This window comes from Morus notabilis, unplaced genomic scaffold (genome assembly GCF_000414095.1).
Source record: "Morus notabilis unplaced genomic scaffold, ASM41409v2 Scaffold329, whole genome shotgun sequence".
Classification (NCBI taxonomy): Eukaryota; Viridiplantae; Streptophyta; class Magnoliopsida; order Rosales; family Moraceae; genus Morus; species Morus notabilis.
The window spans coordinates 1,184,083-1,197,853 of NW_010358084.1; the positions used below are offsets into that span (position 1 = coordinate 1,184,083).

At 35.7% G+C, this 13,771-nt stretch overlaps 2 protein-coding genes across 5 annotated transcripts; both read right to left on the reverse strand.

The window, feature by feature from the left end:
- Positions 1-587: 587 nt before the first annotated feature.
- Positions 588-5,040, reverse strand: LOC21409965 (protein bem46). Its single transcript, XM_024161422.1, has 8 exons — positions 4,566-5,040; positions 3,992-4,027; positions 3,775-3,853; positions 3,584-3,638; positions 3,369-3,485; positions 1,702-1,866; positions 1,064-1,304; positions 588-982 (listed from the first exon to the last, which is right to left on the reverse strand). Exons 1-8 carry the CDS (start codon positions 4,801-4,803, stop codon positions 966-968), a joined length of 948 nt encoding a protein of 315 aa, XP_024017190.1. The 5' UTR covers positions 4,804-5,040; the 3' UTR covers positions 588-965.
- A 2,958-nt stretch (positions 5,041-7,998) lies between these two features.
- On the reverse strand, positions 7,999-12,534 carry LOC21409967 (nuclear transcription factor Y subunit A-7). Of its 4 annotated transcripts, XM_024161428.1 has the most exons (7): positions 12,337-12,532; positions 10,882-11,078; positions 10,558-10,620; positions 10,369-10,481; positions 10,224-10,295; positions 9,376-9,531; positions 7,999-8,684 (listed from the first exon to the last, which is right to left on the reverse strand). In XM_024161428.1, the coding sequence occupies exons 4-7, from the start codon at positions 10,441-10,443 to the stop codon at positions 8,295-8,297; spliced, it is 693 nt and encodes a 230-aa protein (XP_024017196.1). In that variant the 5' UTR covers positions 10,444-10,481; positions 10,558-10,620; positions 10,882-11,078; positions 12,337-12,532; the 3' UTR covers positions 7,999-8,294. The 4 variants fall into 4 exon arrangements, with proteins under 4 accessions (XP_024017196.1, XP_024017195.1, XP_024017193.1 ...); XM_024161427.1 differs by lacking the exon at positions 10,558-10,620 and having other exon boundaries at positions 12,337-12,534; XM_024161425.1 differs by lacking the exon at positions 10,558-10,620 and having other exon boundaries at positions 10,369-10,499; positions 12,337-12,533.
- Positions 12,535-13,771: the final 1,237 nt, after the last annotated feature.

The window sequence follows — 13,771 nt, forward strand, 5'->3', positions numbered from 1 at the left end:
TTTCTCGGATAGGACAAAAAAATAAAATAGCATAAATTTTAACCACATTTAGAGTTCGTTTAGTTTATTAATTCGAATTAAAATATGAACTTATGTGAAAACTTTTTACTATAATAAATAAATAAAATGTTACTATTTTTAAAAAAAATTTATTATAATAAAATTTAAATTTTAAACTCGATTAAGTGAAATGATGACGTTAACTATTAGAAACTAAACCTAGAGGCCTAGGGAGAAAGTCCTTAATAAGCACAGAAAAGTTGATTTGATGTTTGAATGGTCAGGGCAAATCCAAACCATGGCCGCTTTTCAACCGCATGCACAGTGATAATAGGATAGAGTGGGATACCGCACCCTATTATTATATGCATATTTCTCATTATTAGATTCGGTTAAAATCATGTCGCCTCCAAATCAGTTGCCACATCTTTAACTAAGGATTCAAGCGTACTAACTCAGAGTTGGATTATCAAACAGAAAACTTTGAATAAGTGGGAAAAGAAAGTCAAACTAACAATACTCGACTCTCAGAATGTATAAGAAAAAAATATATGTAATATGTCAAAACTAACAATACTTTTGATTCTGAAAATGTATTAGAACAAAGATAGAAAAGCCACTAGCGTACCATCGGAGATTTTGTATATTTCAATTTTTAGTGAACTTTCTTATTTCATACAATGAGTCAGTAAAAACAGATTAAAGATTGAGCCTGTGTGTCAGAAGTCATACAGTATACACCAAAAGCATTTCACATATTTTCCCAGCGTCTGATGTCGTAAATCCAACAAAAATTTCACCAAACAGAAAAATCTGAATGGGAATAGCTGCAGAAAGGTCTTGGAAGAGAGCAACTCCTCACAGAGAGCTTTCAATTGCTGCAGCTTCAATACAAAGTAGAAAAAAGTTTTCGAGTCCTGGATGAGCCATTGAATAAAACTTCTAATGAAGAAATCCCTTGGATTTCACCTTGCCCCAATATCTGAAAGCAGGAAAAGAATCAAAAGGAGGAAAAATCGTATATATCAGTGCAGAAAAGAGCTATTGAGGACTGAAATATTACCAGTGCCACTTTTAGATGATTCGTCTTCTTTTTTCTCTGAAACATGTTGAAGGAACCGCTGAATTGTTCTCCAATAGTCATCACCACCAGCCAACCAAGTATCCATATGCATGCCAGTAGGAAATTCGACAAACTCACATTGCCTGTTATGAGCAGCTGCTTTGGCATAGAGCATTTGCATCTGGATCGGGGGAATCATCTCATCTTGCAAGCCAGAGATAAAAAAAATTGGCTGCTTAATCTGCAAAAGATGGTCAGTAAAAATGAGATATCAACTAACTTGTGATGTTGGCAGAGTAAAAATGCTATCGCAAGGAAATAGTGGAAGGGGAAGAGAGAATAGAAACACAATGTTTGTTGGGAATTTGAGATGTCACATACCTAATTAGAAACGCAAATTTTGAAACCGCTCACATCGTAGGTTCAGATTTATGAGTTGTAAAGGTTCTTATAAAATGAATATGCATAGTGAGTAGTCCAAAACATGTTTATATTCATCGGTGTCATCATAGAATAAAGTATGGTGCATGCCTAAGGTCACATTAGTCCGATGAATTCATTCACATGAACAAGATGATGCATACAGTTGCCATAAATGTCCATAATATAGGCATTAATTAAACAAAAGATAAACTCACCTCACCGATGACATCAATGGTACTCCATGGAGATCGTACAAGAAAATTAAGAATTCTAGGACCTTTTGAACCACTGCCTCCGATAAACCACTTAAGGAAAGGCAATAGAACTCCCGCCATGTCTAAAATAGATGTGAAAGTGTTCTCTATTATAAGCGCAGCAACCTGAAATGAAAAGGCATACCAAAGATTGATGTGTCCGCCAATCACAAAGAAACCCAAGTGCTAAAGTACTAGGGAACTATTGGAAAATCAAATGAAGATCTTGAACAGAAATTTTATTACAAAATCTACATAATACTTGAATTGAATGAATGAAGTGGTCAAAGAAGCAGAAATATGTTGCAGAAGCATTGAGAAAGACTTGACAGAAGTTAAATCAGTGGTCATGAAAAGCCAAAACACAACGTTAATGGCAAAAGAGATTCCTCTTTTTCTCTTCCGAACAGAAGAAATAGCGCACCAAAAAAGTAGACATTTGAAATACCATCAACGCTGTAATAGTCAGAACTTTGGCCTATGCTCATACTAGTATAAAATTGATACGAAAGCAATACAAAGAAGAAAATCAGCATCTTTGTTCTTACAACATGACAATAATTTCACGAATCCAATCTACAATTAGCTTAAACATAGAAAGCTGCCTTAGCAGAGAACTGAAAGTGAAATTGAACAAGACAAGTTTTACTCTAAAATTGACTATTATCTCACTATTTGTTTCATTCTTAATACTGTCTGTATCTCCCACCTCAAACATGAAGAGCAAAGATATAAACTCGGTTGCTAATAGCTACCAGTTCGATGTGTCTTAATTGACTCTGCTCAGGTCTTTTCCAAGGAGGGAGGGAGGGAGGGAGAGAGAATTCTTTAACTGTAGTTAAAGAATACTGGTTTGCAAATTTTAACTCAAGCATAGAGAGAGAGAGAGAGAGAGCAAATTTTATCTCAAACAGAGAGAGAGAGAGAGAGTATTCTTTATCTGTAGGTAAAGAATACTGGTGTGCAAAATTTAACTCAAGCATAGAGAGAGAGAGTTTGCAAATTTTAACTCAAGCATAGAGAGAGAGAGTATTCTTTAACTGTAGTTAAAGAATACTGGTTTGCAAATTTTAACTCAAGCATAGAGAGAGAGAGAGAGTTTGCAAATTTTAACTCAAGCATAGAGAGAGAGAGAGATTTTAACTCAAGCATAGAGAGAGAGAGAGAGAGTATTCTTTAACTGTAGTTAAAGAATACTGGTTTGCAAATTTTAACTCAAGCATAGAGAGAGAGAGAGAGTTTGCAAATTTTAACTCAAGCATAGAGAGAGAGAGAGATTTTAACTCAAGCATAGAGAGAGAGAGAGAGAGAGAGAGAGAGAGAGAGAAGCATAGAGAGAGAGAGAGAGAGAGAGTTTTCAAATTTTAACTCAAGCATAGAGAGAGAGAGAGAGAGATTTTAACTCAAGCATAGAGAGAGAGAGAGAGAGATTTTAACTCAAGCATAGAGAGAGAGAGAGAGAGTATTCTTTAACTGTAGTTAAAGAATACTGGTTTGCAAATTTTAACTCCAGCATTATCGCTCATTTACTTACCAAATAATAAGTGCTAAATTGCTAATTCTAAATTCCTAATCCCCTACTTCCTACAATGAGGAATCACATAATTTGTAATTTACCGGAAACATACCTTATCAGGATTGTTTTTAGTAACCACAGCTCCAACTGCACCCCCAAGTGACCTTCCAAACACAACTATTCTAGACGTATCAATGTCAGTTCTTTGAGAAAGATGATCCAATGCAGCCTAAAAAACAGAAGGAAATACATAGTAAAAAAGAAAAAAGAAAACTCCTACAATAAAAGCAGCAGATGAAAATTTATATTGTTAACCAACAAGCACACCTGAGCGTCCTTTGTAATTCCATGTTGAGAAGGATATCCATCACTTGCTCCGTAACTGTTTGCATAAACAAATGAAAGTAGATAAACCTGTAATTCTGTAAATATAATATGCAACAAGCATAGCAGCTGACAAGCATCATCCAAATTGAGTTACAAAGCAAATAATTAAGAGAGAAGATAAATAGTTATACCCACGGTAAGAAAGCATAAACACGTTGCATTGCAATCTCTGCACCATTATACGGACCATTTCAAGGCGGTGTGCAATATCTGAGGGTCAATCAGTCAAGGCCACTGAAAGAACATTAACCTCAATTTATTTTACTTGTGCCATATGCATCTAATTTATTGTACACAACCAGAAAAGAAGAAAGAAAATCTACAATAATGATAATGAAAGTAGGATACTTCCAGCATTTTCTTGGAAGAACAAAAGAGTTGGACCTGCAAAAGCATAAATACAACTTTTAGGCCTAAAAAAGCACAAAATACGTAAAATTACAGTTTATAAAGAACAGATGAGCAATGTAATTTCAATTTCTCCAACTTTTGCTTCAATTTTCTTTGCACTCATTATCTAGGGGATAATTACACCTAAATTGGAACGAAACAAGCTTGTTTCTGAACATCACCGGCTTAATCTAAGTAAATAAATTTAAATTGCAAAAAAATTGCCAAGATTAAGCAAGAGCTAATATAGTGATTAAGCTCGCAAATACTAGGAAAGGCTGAAAATTCAACTTATAATTTTTAACAGAAACCTAACCTCATTTTCCATTTCCAATGGAATCTAGCTTTTTTTCCAGAATCAGATCCTACGACGTCAATTTCAAGCACACAGAAAATAAAGCAAATTCAAACGAAAAGAAGGCTCGAAAATATCGAAACCCTAAATTCTCCACACGAAACGAAAAACCAGAAACGAATTCACGAGCTCCAAAGGAAGAGAAGAAGAAGAAGGAAGAATCTAAAAGGATCGGACCTCGACAATCGGGGAAGAGCTTGATGAACCAGGCGTGGAGGCGGACGCCGTCGGAGGATCGGAGCCAGACGTCCTCGTAGGCGAGACGGAGGCGCGCCGGCGTGATTGGGTAGGACTTGGTGAGGCCGGGGAGGACGGGGACGTAGACGAGCCGCTCCTGGAGCGCCACCAGCAGCGCCATGCCGGCCACCACCAGACCTCCCACTCCGTACAGCACTGCGCTCACGTACGACACCATTTTCTTTCTGATTCTCAAGCTCTCTCTCTCTCTCTTTCTCTCTCCTCACCAGGTGGAATTGGAAAGAAGGAAAAACAAAGTGGCAAAGACTTTTTTTTCTGTGTTAATTATTCTTTCATTGATCCTTTCTTACTCTCTCAAAGGAGTGTTTTTGTGCTCCTGGTTGGCGGGTGGTACGACTACTGTCTGAAAATTGAATCGATTTTCTCTCCGATTTTCCAACGAATGAGAGAATATTGACAGCTCCTTTGATCTCATCAAAATTTTTAGGATTTTTTTTTTCTCTACTGGTCCCTAACCTTTATCTTGTGTTATAGATAGGTCCCTAACCTTTTAATTTTCTTTAGCTTAAAATTAAAATCTTTTTTTTTATTATTATTTACAGAGGGATTTTGGTGTGATAGAATTCTACAGTAGGACCTCGTATGACAACTAATCGCGACCCTAACTTTTTTCTTTTATATAAACAAAAATTTAAGAAAAGGACGTCCGATGTTAACATTATCTTTTTTGGATATTACTATAAGAGATTTTTGTGAGGTAGCAAGAATATTCGCTAAAAACTTTAAAGTTTAGACTTACTCCTTAATAAGAAATACGTCACTCCACCATATTGAATGTGTTAATAATAAAGATTTATTGAGTGTGATTTAAAGCATTAGAATATCAATCTTCATATTTATAATTTTTAGACTCCGAGAGATGAAAAGTAACAAAAATAAAGAGAATTATTGTGATGAATTGATTAAATCCTTCTATTAATAAAATGATTTAAAATGGTGGGCTAGAGAGAGGATCTCTCTCTCTCTAGTCTCTAACTCTCCTCTTCCTCCTCTTATCTCTTCAACTAAATAGTAAATTGGTCCTATCCATCACCCTCCGTCCACCCCTCTCCCTCCTTCCATCTCACCCTTCAACCAAATATAGTGTTATAGAAGACCACCAACACTCAATCTTTAACTATAGACTCGTCATATTAGTCCATCACGGTAAGACTATTTTATTTGTGTCCGTTCATTTCACTAATTTAAATTTTGTTATAGTAAAAAATTTTTAAAACAGTCACATTTAATTTTTTTACTACAATAAAAAATTCTCACATAAAGTCACATCTCAATTCAAATTAAAAACTCGAATCAACAAATTAAACGGATTTTTGGTGATTACAAATCGTTTAGAGAGCATATCTTATATGGTTAGCTACTTTGAGAGGATTACATGGTAGTACCGTTACACACCACTTTATGGGCACCATTTTGTTTTAAATTGTACCGTCGAGGTCAATAACCATCATGACCGGGTGGCCCAAAGTATAATTCATCAAGGTACTAGATCTGGACATTTTGCTCAAGAATTAACGCAAGTATAGCATAGTTTTGCACAAAATTTAACACAAACACTGCACAAGGAGCATAGGAATCAACACGGTTTATTTTTTTATTTTTTTATTTTTGAAAATTATTGGACGGCTTTTCTTTGAAGTACCCATCGTTTATCTCTTTCGCAAACTTGAAAGGAAGACTATTATTGTGAATGAAGTCAAATTCATTCAATGATGTTATGCATCTTTTATTCACAAATCTTTCATGCATTTGCTGTAGCATGTGTGAGTTGTTTTCAATATTATGAATTACGAGTGCAAGTTGTGCCTTATTTACAACCCCACCATACTATGCGTATTGAATAATTACCACTTTTACTCGGCCAAAAGAGAGATTATAAATTAAACGTCCTAATTTTTCACAACCCAAAGGCAAAAGGCGAGAGCAATAAAATTGCAAAACAAAACAAACAAACGAATAAGAAAATTTATAAGAAGAATATTACACCTTAACATGGAGATAGCAGAAGGTGCCCAAAGGAGAAAAAAAAAAAAAAGGTAAATTGTACGAGTGGTCTACAAACTCTTTAAAAAGTGACAGTTTAGTCCCTATTTGTTTTTGACAAAACGAACTCTAAACTATTTAAAATGGTGCAATCTAGTCTTTTCCGTCAAATGCAGTCTAAAAAGTAACGGCACAGTGCACGTGAGACATCACGCAACCCATATTTTTGGGGTATATGTGTAAAATCACATGTTGGAAGAAGTTTTCTTTGCCCGTTAATGACAAGAGCTTTCCTATCGTAGCCAACGTTGCAATATGTCAGCTCAAAGCTTAGAGATAGCAACACTAAGAAGAGCAGAAGCCAGATGAGACTTGACTTAGCTTTCATTGTTGATGATGTTGCTCTCTCTCTCTCTCTCTCTCTCTTCTTCCTATCGTAGCCAACGTTGCAATATGTCAACTCAAAGCTTAGAGATAGCAACACTAAGCAGAGCAGAAACCAGATGAGACTTGACTTAGCTTTCATTGTTGATGATGCTGCTCTCTCCCCCCCCATCTGTATCATCTTTGTCGTTGGAGAGACATCGCCGTCGTGATGCTCGAGATCGTGAGGATCTCCCAATGCCTCGCCTCTTCCACATTCCAAATCTGAAAAATATAGCTCCAACGTTGATCGGTGGTTGTCGCAAGTTGTCTGACCTCATCGGAAAGTCAAAATTGAATGTGGAGCTGGTGGTCGGTGCAAACGTTCCAAAGCTACAATGGCAGTCGCCGTCTGAGGACGCCACAACAGGGGAGGAGGAAAAAATATTTGAATAAGATAACAGTAATTACAGACATTTTCTTCTTTCCAGCCAAAACATGAGCCACGTGATAACTCACGTGCACTGCGCCATTACTTTTTGAACGACATCTAAAGAAAAAGACTGCATTGCACCTTTTTAAATAATTTGAGATTTATTTTCTTAAAAAAAAAAATTTAAGAACTAAACTGTCACCTTTTAAAGAGTTTGAGGACCATTCATATAATTTACCCAAAAAAGAATTTTAATAATGTTGTGCTGGCAAATGGTGTCGCACATCATTGGTTTGGTTTGGTGGGAGCAACTTCAACATGAAACTTCTTATAAATATATACTGCCAATTAATTATTCGTAAAATGCTATATTCACCAACTAATCTGCAAATCCGAAAATTCCTATAAAGTCATGAAACTTGTACCATAATTGTTTAGAAAACGACCCCTTACCAACAAGTCTTTTCGATTATTTCTCTCTGAATAAGTCTTCCAATCACTATCAAACACAACAAACCCTTTTAATTCGTCGTTTTGCCATATGAAACCAAAAGGCATAGCAATGATACCATATAACTAAGAAATAAACATATAAAATTTTTAACACCATTTTAACAAACTTAACATCCGTACCACACTCATTACTAGTTGATCCACAAAATACATTAACACCAATCAGTAATTTAAAGCGGGACTGCTTCGTTTCATACAGATCTACAAAAACAAAAGGCTTTGGGGGCGTCTCTAAACGCATATTTCACAAACAAGATTTCAACTTAGAAACGTCTAGGAGCAACATGATAGAACGTAGAGTAATAAAAAGCCAAGGATGATTTGCCTGACCATGGACAACACATGGTCCATGTTTGTCACCGGACAACCGAAGCGCAGTGCTGGGTTCCGCCGTGCAACAGCATCCCATTGCACTGCATGGCTCCGCCCATGTGGGGAGCTGTGCCTGGGAAACGGCGACTGCTGCTGTCTGGAATGGTTGTGGTGTCAGAACGGGTTGGAACGGTAGTGACATACCCGCTAAAACTTGAGAGATGACTTTCATGTCCAAACGCGTCTTTCTTGACCTGATGCATCTTCACAGAGTCCGGGGCGCAAAAGGGGTTGGGGTTGGCGGTGATTGTGGTGGCAGCAGTGGGACTTGGATCCGGCAGTTGGTTTTGGAGCTGCTTTTTGCTGAGAAAGCGTCCACCAGATCCCCTTACCCTATTCAAGGCGTGAAGATGCCGGGACTCGTGAAGATATGGCTGCAAAATAGGGTTTTGATGAGGTGAATCTTTCGTTTATTTTAGAATAATAATGTTAGATATTCCAACTCTTTAACCAAAAGTCACAAGTCACTTGCTACATCAGTTGAAAAATCAGTAAACTACACAATTCCTTTAAAAAATCTTAAAAATCCCCCAAAACCCCATATAGAGGGCTTGAGTTTGAAATTGAAGCTCCTGAAGAACCCTACAAGCTTTTGGGAACACAAACTCATGATTGTTCACAAGATAAGTGACCCGGAGGAAGTTATACCTAAACCACATGCACGACTGTTTAACTAATCTCGACGTCTGGGAATGAATAATTCATCCAAGGATGTGTTTACCAATTAGTACTGATTTGTAATCAGAAAAAAAAAAATGGACAAGGAAATAGAAAAGAAAAAAGAAAAGGAAGCCAGCATTCGATTCAAGTGTGTACTTTGCAACACAGTATAAAAATTGAACTTCTAATTTAGAAAGTAAACACATGAAGGCAACAGAAGAAAAACACCAATATTTTCTTTTCATTCAATGCCCTAAAAGGATGAATTAAGCGAGAGAACATTTCATTCTACGGAAAACGGAGTACTACAAAATAAACATATCCTTCCAGTTCCATGCAGGAGGAAAGAATTCTAACTACACAGAAAAATAAACGCCAAAATGTTGATATACATAAAACATATACCTTGCGATGTTTTATGAGTTTGTTTTGAGCCTCTTGCTTTGCCCGTGACTGTCGCCTTCTGAGGATTCCATGGTATTGTTTTGCATTGACATAGATGGGTCCATCATCCGCAAGATCCAAAGGCAATGGAACTCGTGCAGGAGCTATTCCCACCATCTAAGGCCGAATTTGGATAAATCAGAATTAACATACATAAATTTAACAAAAATCAAAAGTTCACAACAAATATGCAACAACTACCGTGGTTAAAGTTAAAGATCGATCTTCTCCTAATAGAATGAAACTCAAATCAGCCTCGACACAAGAAAGAAAAAAAAAAAGAAAAAAAAAAACAAAACTTCCAAGGTAATATCCATTCAGAAAAAAAGAAAAAAAAAAAAAACAAAACTTCCAAGGTAATATCCATTCAGAAGTCGGAACAATAATGTTACAAAAAACTAGATCATAAATGCACCTAAAGTGTTCTCATAAACATTTTAATTGCATCTAAAGATCAATGAAATAGTAAAATGCTGATAGGAACTTGTTAGTTGGTCAGAGAAGTTAGTAGTTTGTTAGAAAGGATGTTATTAGTTAGTTACTGTGGACTTTAGTTGGGGAGGGAATTATTTAGAGAAGGCAGAGGATATTAAAGGGGGGTTCGGGAACTGAGAGAGGGGAGGAAATTACTGGAGTCTTGTTGAGGAAGTCTTGGCTAATGCTGAGCAGGGGAGATTGGGCAGTATCTCGAAGAACTGTTCTTGTATTTAATTTCTGTTAGTCAATAAAGATCATATTCATTCTTTCAATTCTTTCTAGTTAAATTCTACATTCTGTTCTTATCAAATGCTTCATATAACACAACTTACAAGAGCTTGTGGTCCATATGAAGTCAATAGCCCGCCAAAGTAAGGATCAACATAGGGGTACGGAACACCAGCCTGAAAGCGAGAAAACACGAGTTAACAATCGGCTGGTCACAACCAAAGTTTGAAGGACAACAGCTCACCCTACCATTGAATGGCTGCAACCAACTTGTGAAAGATTGTGAGAAAAATCTGGATTGCTTAACAAGAATACTGGCTTCATTTGATCTTCAGCACCCTCAGAGGAGATTGCATCTTCACCTGGTGAATGGGAAATAACTTTTTTTTTTTTTTTGGAGCCAATGGGAAATAACTTAGTAGGTGTCAAGAAACCTACCAACAGAGTACCGCAATAGCACAAGACAAGAATTTGTTTTGAGATAGCCCCCTTAGTGGTCCACTTGAAATCAAAGCAAATATTACCATATTATATGAAATTAAACAAAGTGCGAGTTTCAACTGACTGAAATAAATACCCCTTTGATGAAATTTACTAATACAATCAATACTAAAAGCTTCTAAAAAAAAAGGTGGGATAATAGGAGGGGTGAAGGAAGTACAAAAAGGATAAAAATTGTCCATGCACAATAAACATGTATTCAAGAATATTTCAAGTGCTGAAAGTATCAGAATATTACATTAACATAAGAAAGAACGATACCAGAATCTGATGATATCATTGATCTCTAGATTTGATCCCTCCCAAACAATATAGATTTTCTTGAGATTGACTAATTGATTGACTTGGGGATGAATCCTGACCAAGAACTTCAAAGTTGAAACCCTAAATTCTTTGTAATGAGATGAAGTGCTGGTCGATCTTCCACGTTGGTGCTTACATCCAGACGCAGGAATTTTCTGTAAATTTGAATGTCCAGACAACAGAAGTTAACAATAAAGAAAAGGGCATTAACTTGGTTAACTTAAAATAAAAGTCTTGTTTGTCAGCATTAGCCATCTAGTTTATACAACGTATCCTGAAATATAACACAAAATCAACAAGATAAGTAACCAAAAGACTTTTTGGTCCTTTTCAAGAATAGAAATAGAAAAAATAGAAATTTAAGACATTATAAGATAGCTATTTCTGTGTCCATTACAACAGAAGACATAGTTATATTGTATATAACAGGATCAAAAGAATGTTTCAAAATTCTGCACACAAGCTACACCAATATCATCAAACAAGAACATCTATAACCTCACCTAGCCACTAAAGGCACACAAGAGAAGTAGTAGTACAACTTAAAAAGCATGAAATGACTATGCAAACAAAATGATTATTCTTCTATCTCCAAAAACATGTACCAACATAAATTCCTAGGTTTAGCAACCTGATTTGAAGTGGCAGACACTATCATGGTTGAGTCAAAGAGAGTTTTTTTTTTTTTTTTTTTTTTTTTTTTTCGTCCTACAAGTTACAACACTCCATTACTTTATCCACTCGGTTGAAAAAACAAATTTGAACCCAAAAAGAAAAAAAAAAAAAAAAAAAAAAACAAACACAAACAAACAAACAAACAAATCAAAACAAGTAACCCAAGCTTTCCATGTCCCACTGATACTGAATCCCAGCTCATCAGAAACGAAGGCGTAATCCATAAAAAAGGAGTTCCAAAAAAAAAAACAGAGATAAGTCTTTTTACTACAAACAGAACAAAATAAGCAATCATGAAATGCAGTAATACCCACCGACAAAAACCAATGAAACGGTAAGAAACATGACAACCCCATGACCCAAAATCCAATCCAAAACAGAGAAAAAGCCAGAAACCAAAGGCATCATCATCAATCAGCGAGATTTTTTACTTTACTTTTCCAGGACCACTTTCCCTTCTTCAACAAAACTAAACTTCTACAACAACATTGCTATGATCTCAGACTGTACTCGGTAAAACAGCAAATACGACGAAACCCACTTAGATTCCACAACCAATAAACGAACCACACACCAAATAGGCTACTATAAAAGCGAAAGATGATTTTTTTTTTTTTTTAATGAAATGAAAAGGAAAGACAGAAACCAAAGCAATGGGAAAGGTGGAGAGTGCAGACGTACGGCTTAAGAAAGAATCACCCAAAAATATAGAGAGAGAAAGAGAAAGAGGAGAGAGACCTTTGGAATCTGATACGCTGTGAAGAAGCAAGCTACAGAGCTGTTGGGATGAACTTGGACATGTCTCCTTCTTCCCTATAACTCTCTCTCTCTCTACTTTTTGTTTTCTCTTTCTCTCTCTTGCTCTTGTTTCTTGGGTTTGCTGTAACTAATACACAAAAGCCATAAATTCCCCAATAAAAACACCCTCCATCTACCCACCCACCATCTCTCTCACTCTCTCTCTCTCTTGTTGTTTGTTTTTTCTTTCTTTTTTATTTTATTTTCTATTTTTTTGGGTGGCCCCACGGAGTCGCGTCGAAACACGGCCTTACTTTGGCTGCATTCTCTCTCTGCATCCATCAGCCGCCGTTCACTGTTTAATACTTCTTTCCCCACGCGCGGATTCCAAACGCTTCGCTCCCGCACCTGCGATCTTTTAATTCGAATGTTTATTTTAAGAGCTCATTCTTAATTTTAAATTGTAATTTTTAACTTTTTATAGTATTTTTAAAAAAAAAAATTAAAATTTTAAAAATTAAAATAATAAATAATAATTTTAAATTTAAAGGCATGTTTTTTTTTTAAAAAAAATTAAAAAAAGACAACTCAAGTTTTAATTTTATTCAAGTTTAAGTTCTTTTAAGTTTTAACTTTATTCAACTTTACTTAACATTATTCAAGTTACAACTTCCCGTTTAGTTCGCTGATTCGAGTTTTTAATTCGAGTTTAGATGTGATTTTATGTGAGAGTTTTTTACTGTAGCAAAAAAGTTAGATATGATTATTTGTGAGAGCTTTTTACTGTAGCAAAACTCGAATTCTAAACTCGAATTAGCGAAATGAACGGGGCCTCAATTCAAGTTATAACTCAAATTTAACTCAAAAATTACGCTCAAATTACACTCTAAAAGAACAACTCTTAAACGTCTCATTAGTTTCCGGTGGCTCTTGCTGATTGGTCGGTGTTTGACACGCTCTGCTCCGGAGAGTTGTGAAGGTGAGTGGAGTTGTGGTGCATTTGCCCCCGATTGTTGCTTTAATTTCGGAAATGCCCTCCGACCTGACGGCATTACAAAGAGAAATTGACACAAGAAATGACAATGCTTTTTTTTTTTTTTTTTATGGAATGAAAAGGCTTTTTCATCATAAAAAATAATAATAAATGAAAAAAAAGTTTAGAACGTTACATTTGAACGCCGTGTTTGGAAACAAAACTTAAATGATGTGTAGTTACTTTTTAGTTCTATTAAATTTTTGGTAATTACTACATGAAATATCAGTTTCATTTCAATACTTGTGAGTTTTTTTTTTTCCCCCTCTGAAAGGCCAACTTTTCATCTAATACATCATTCTCTCAAAAAAAAAATTATTATTCCTCTTACCTAGAATAATGATGTATAACAAAACTTTTTGTTTCCTCGAGTAAGAAAAAACAGAGATAATAGTGGCATAT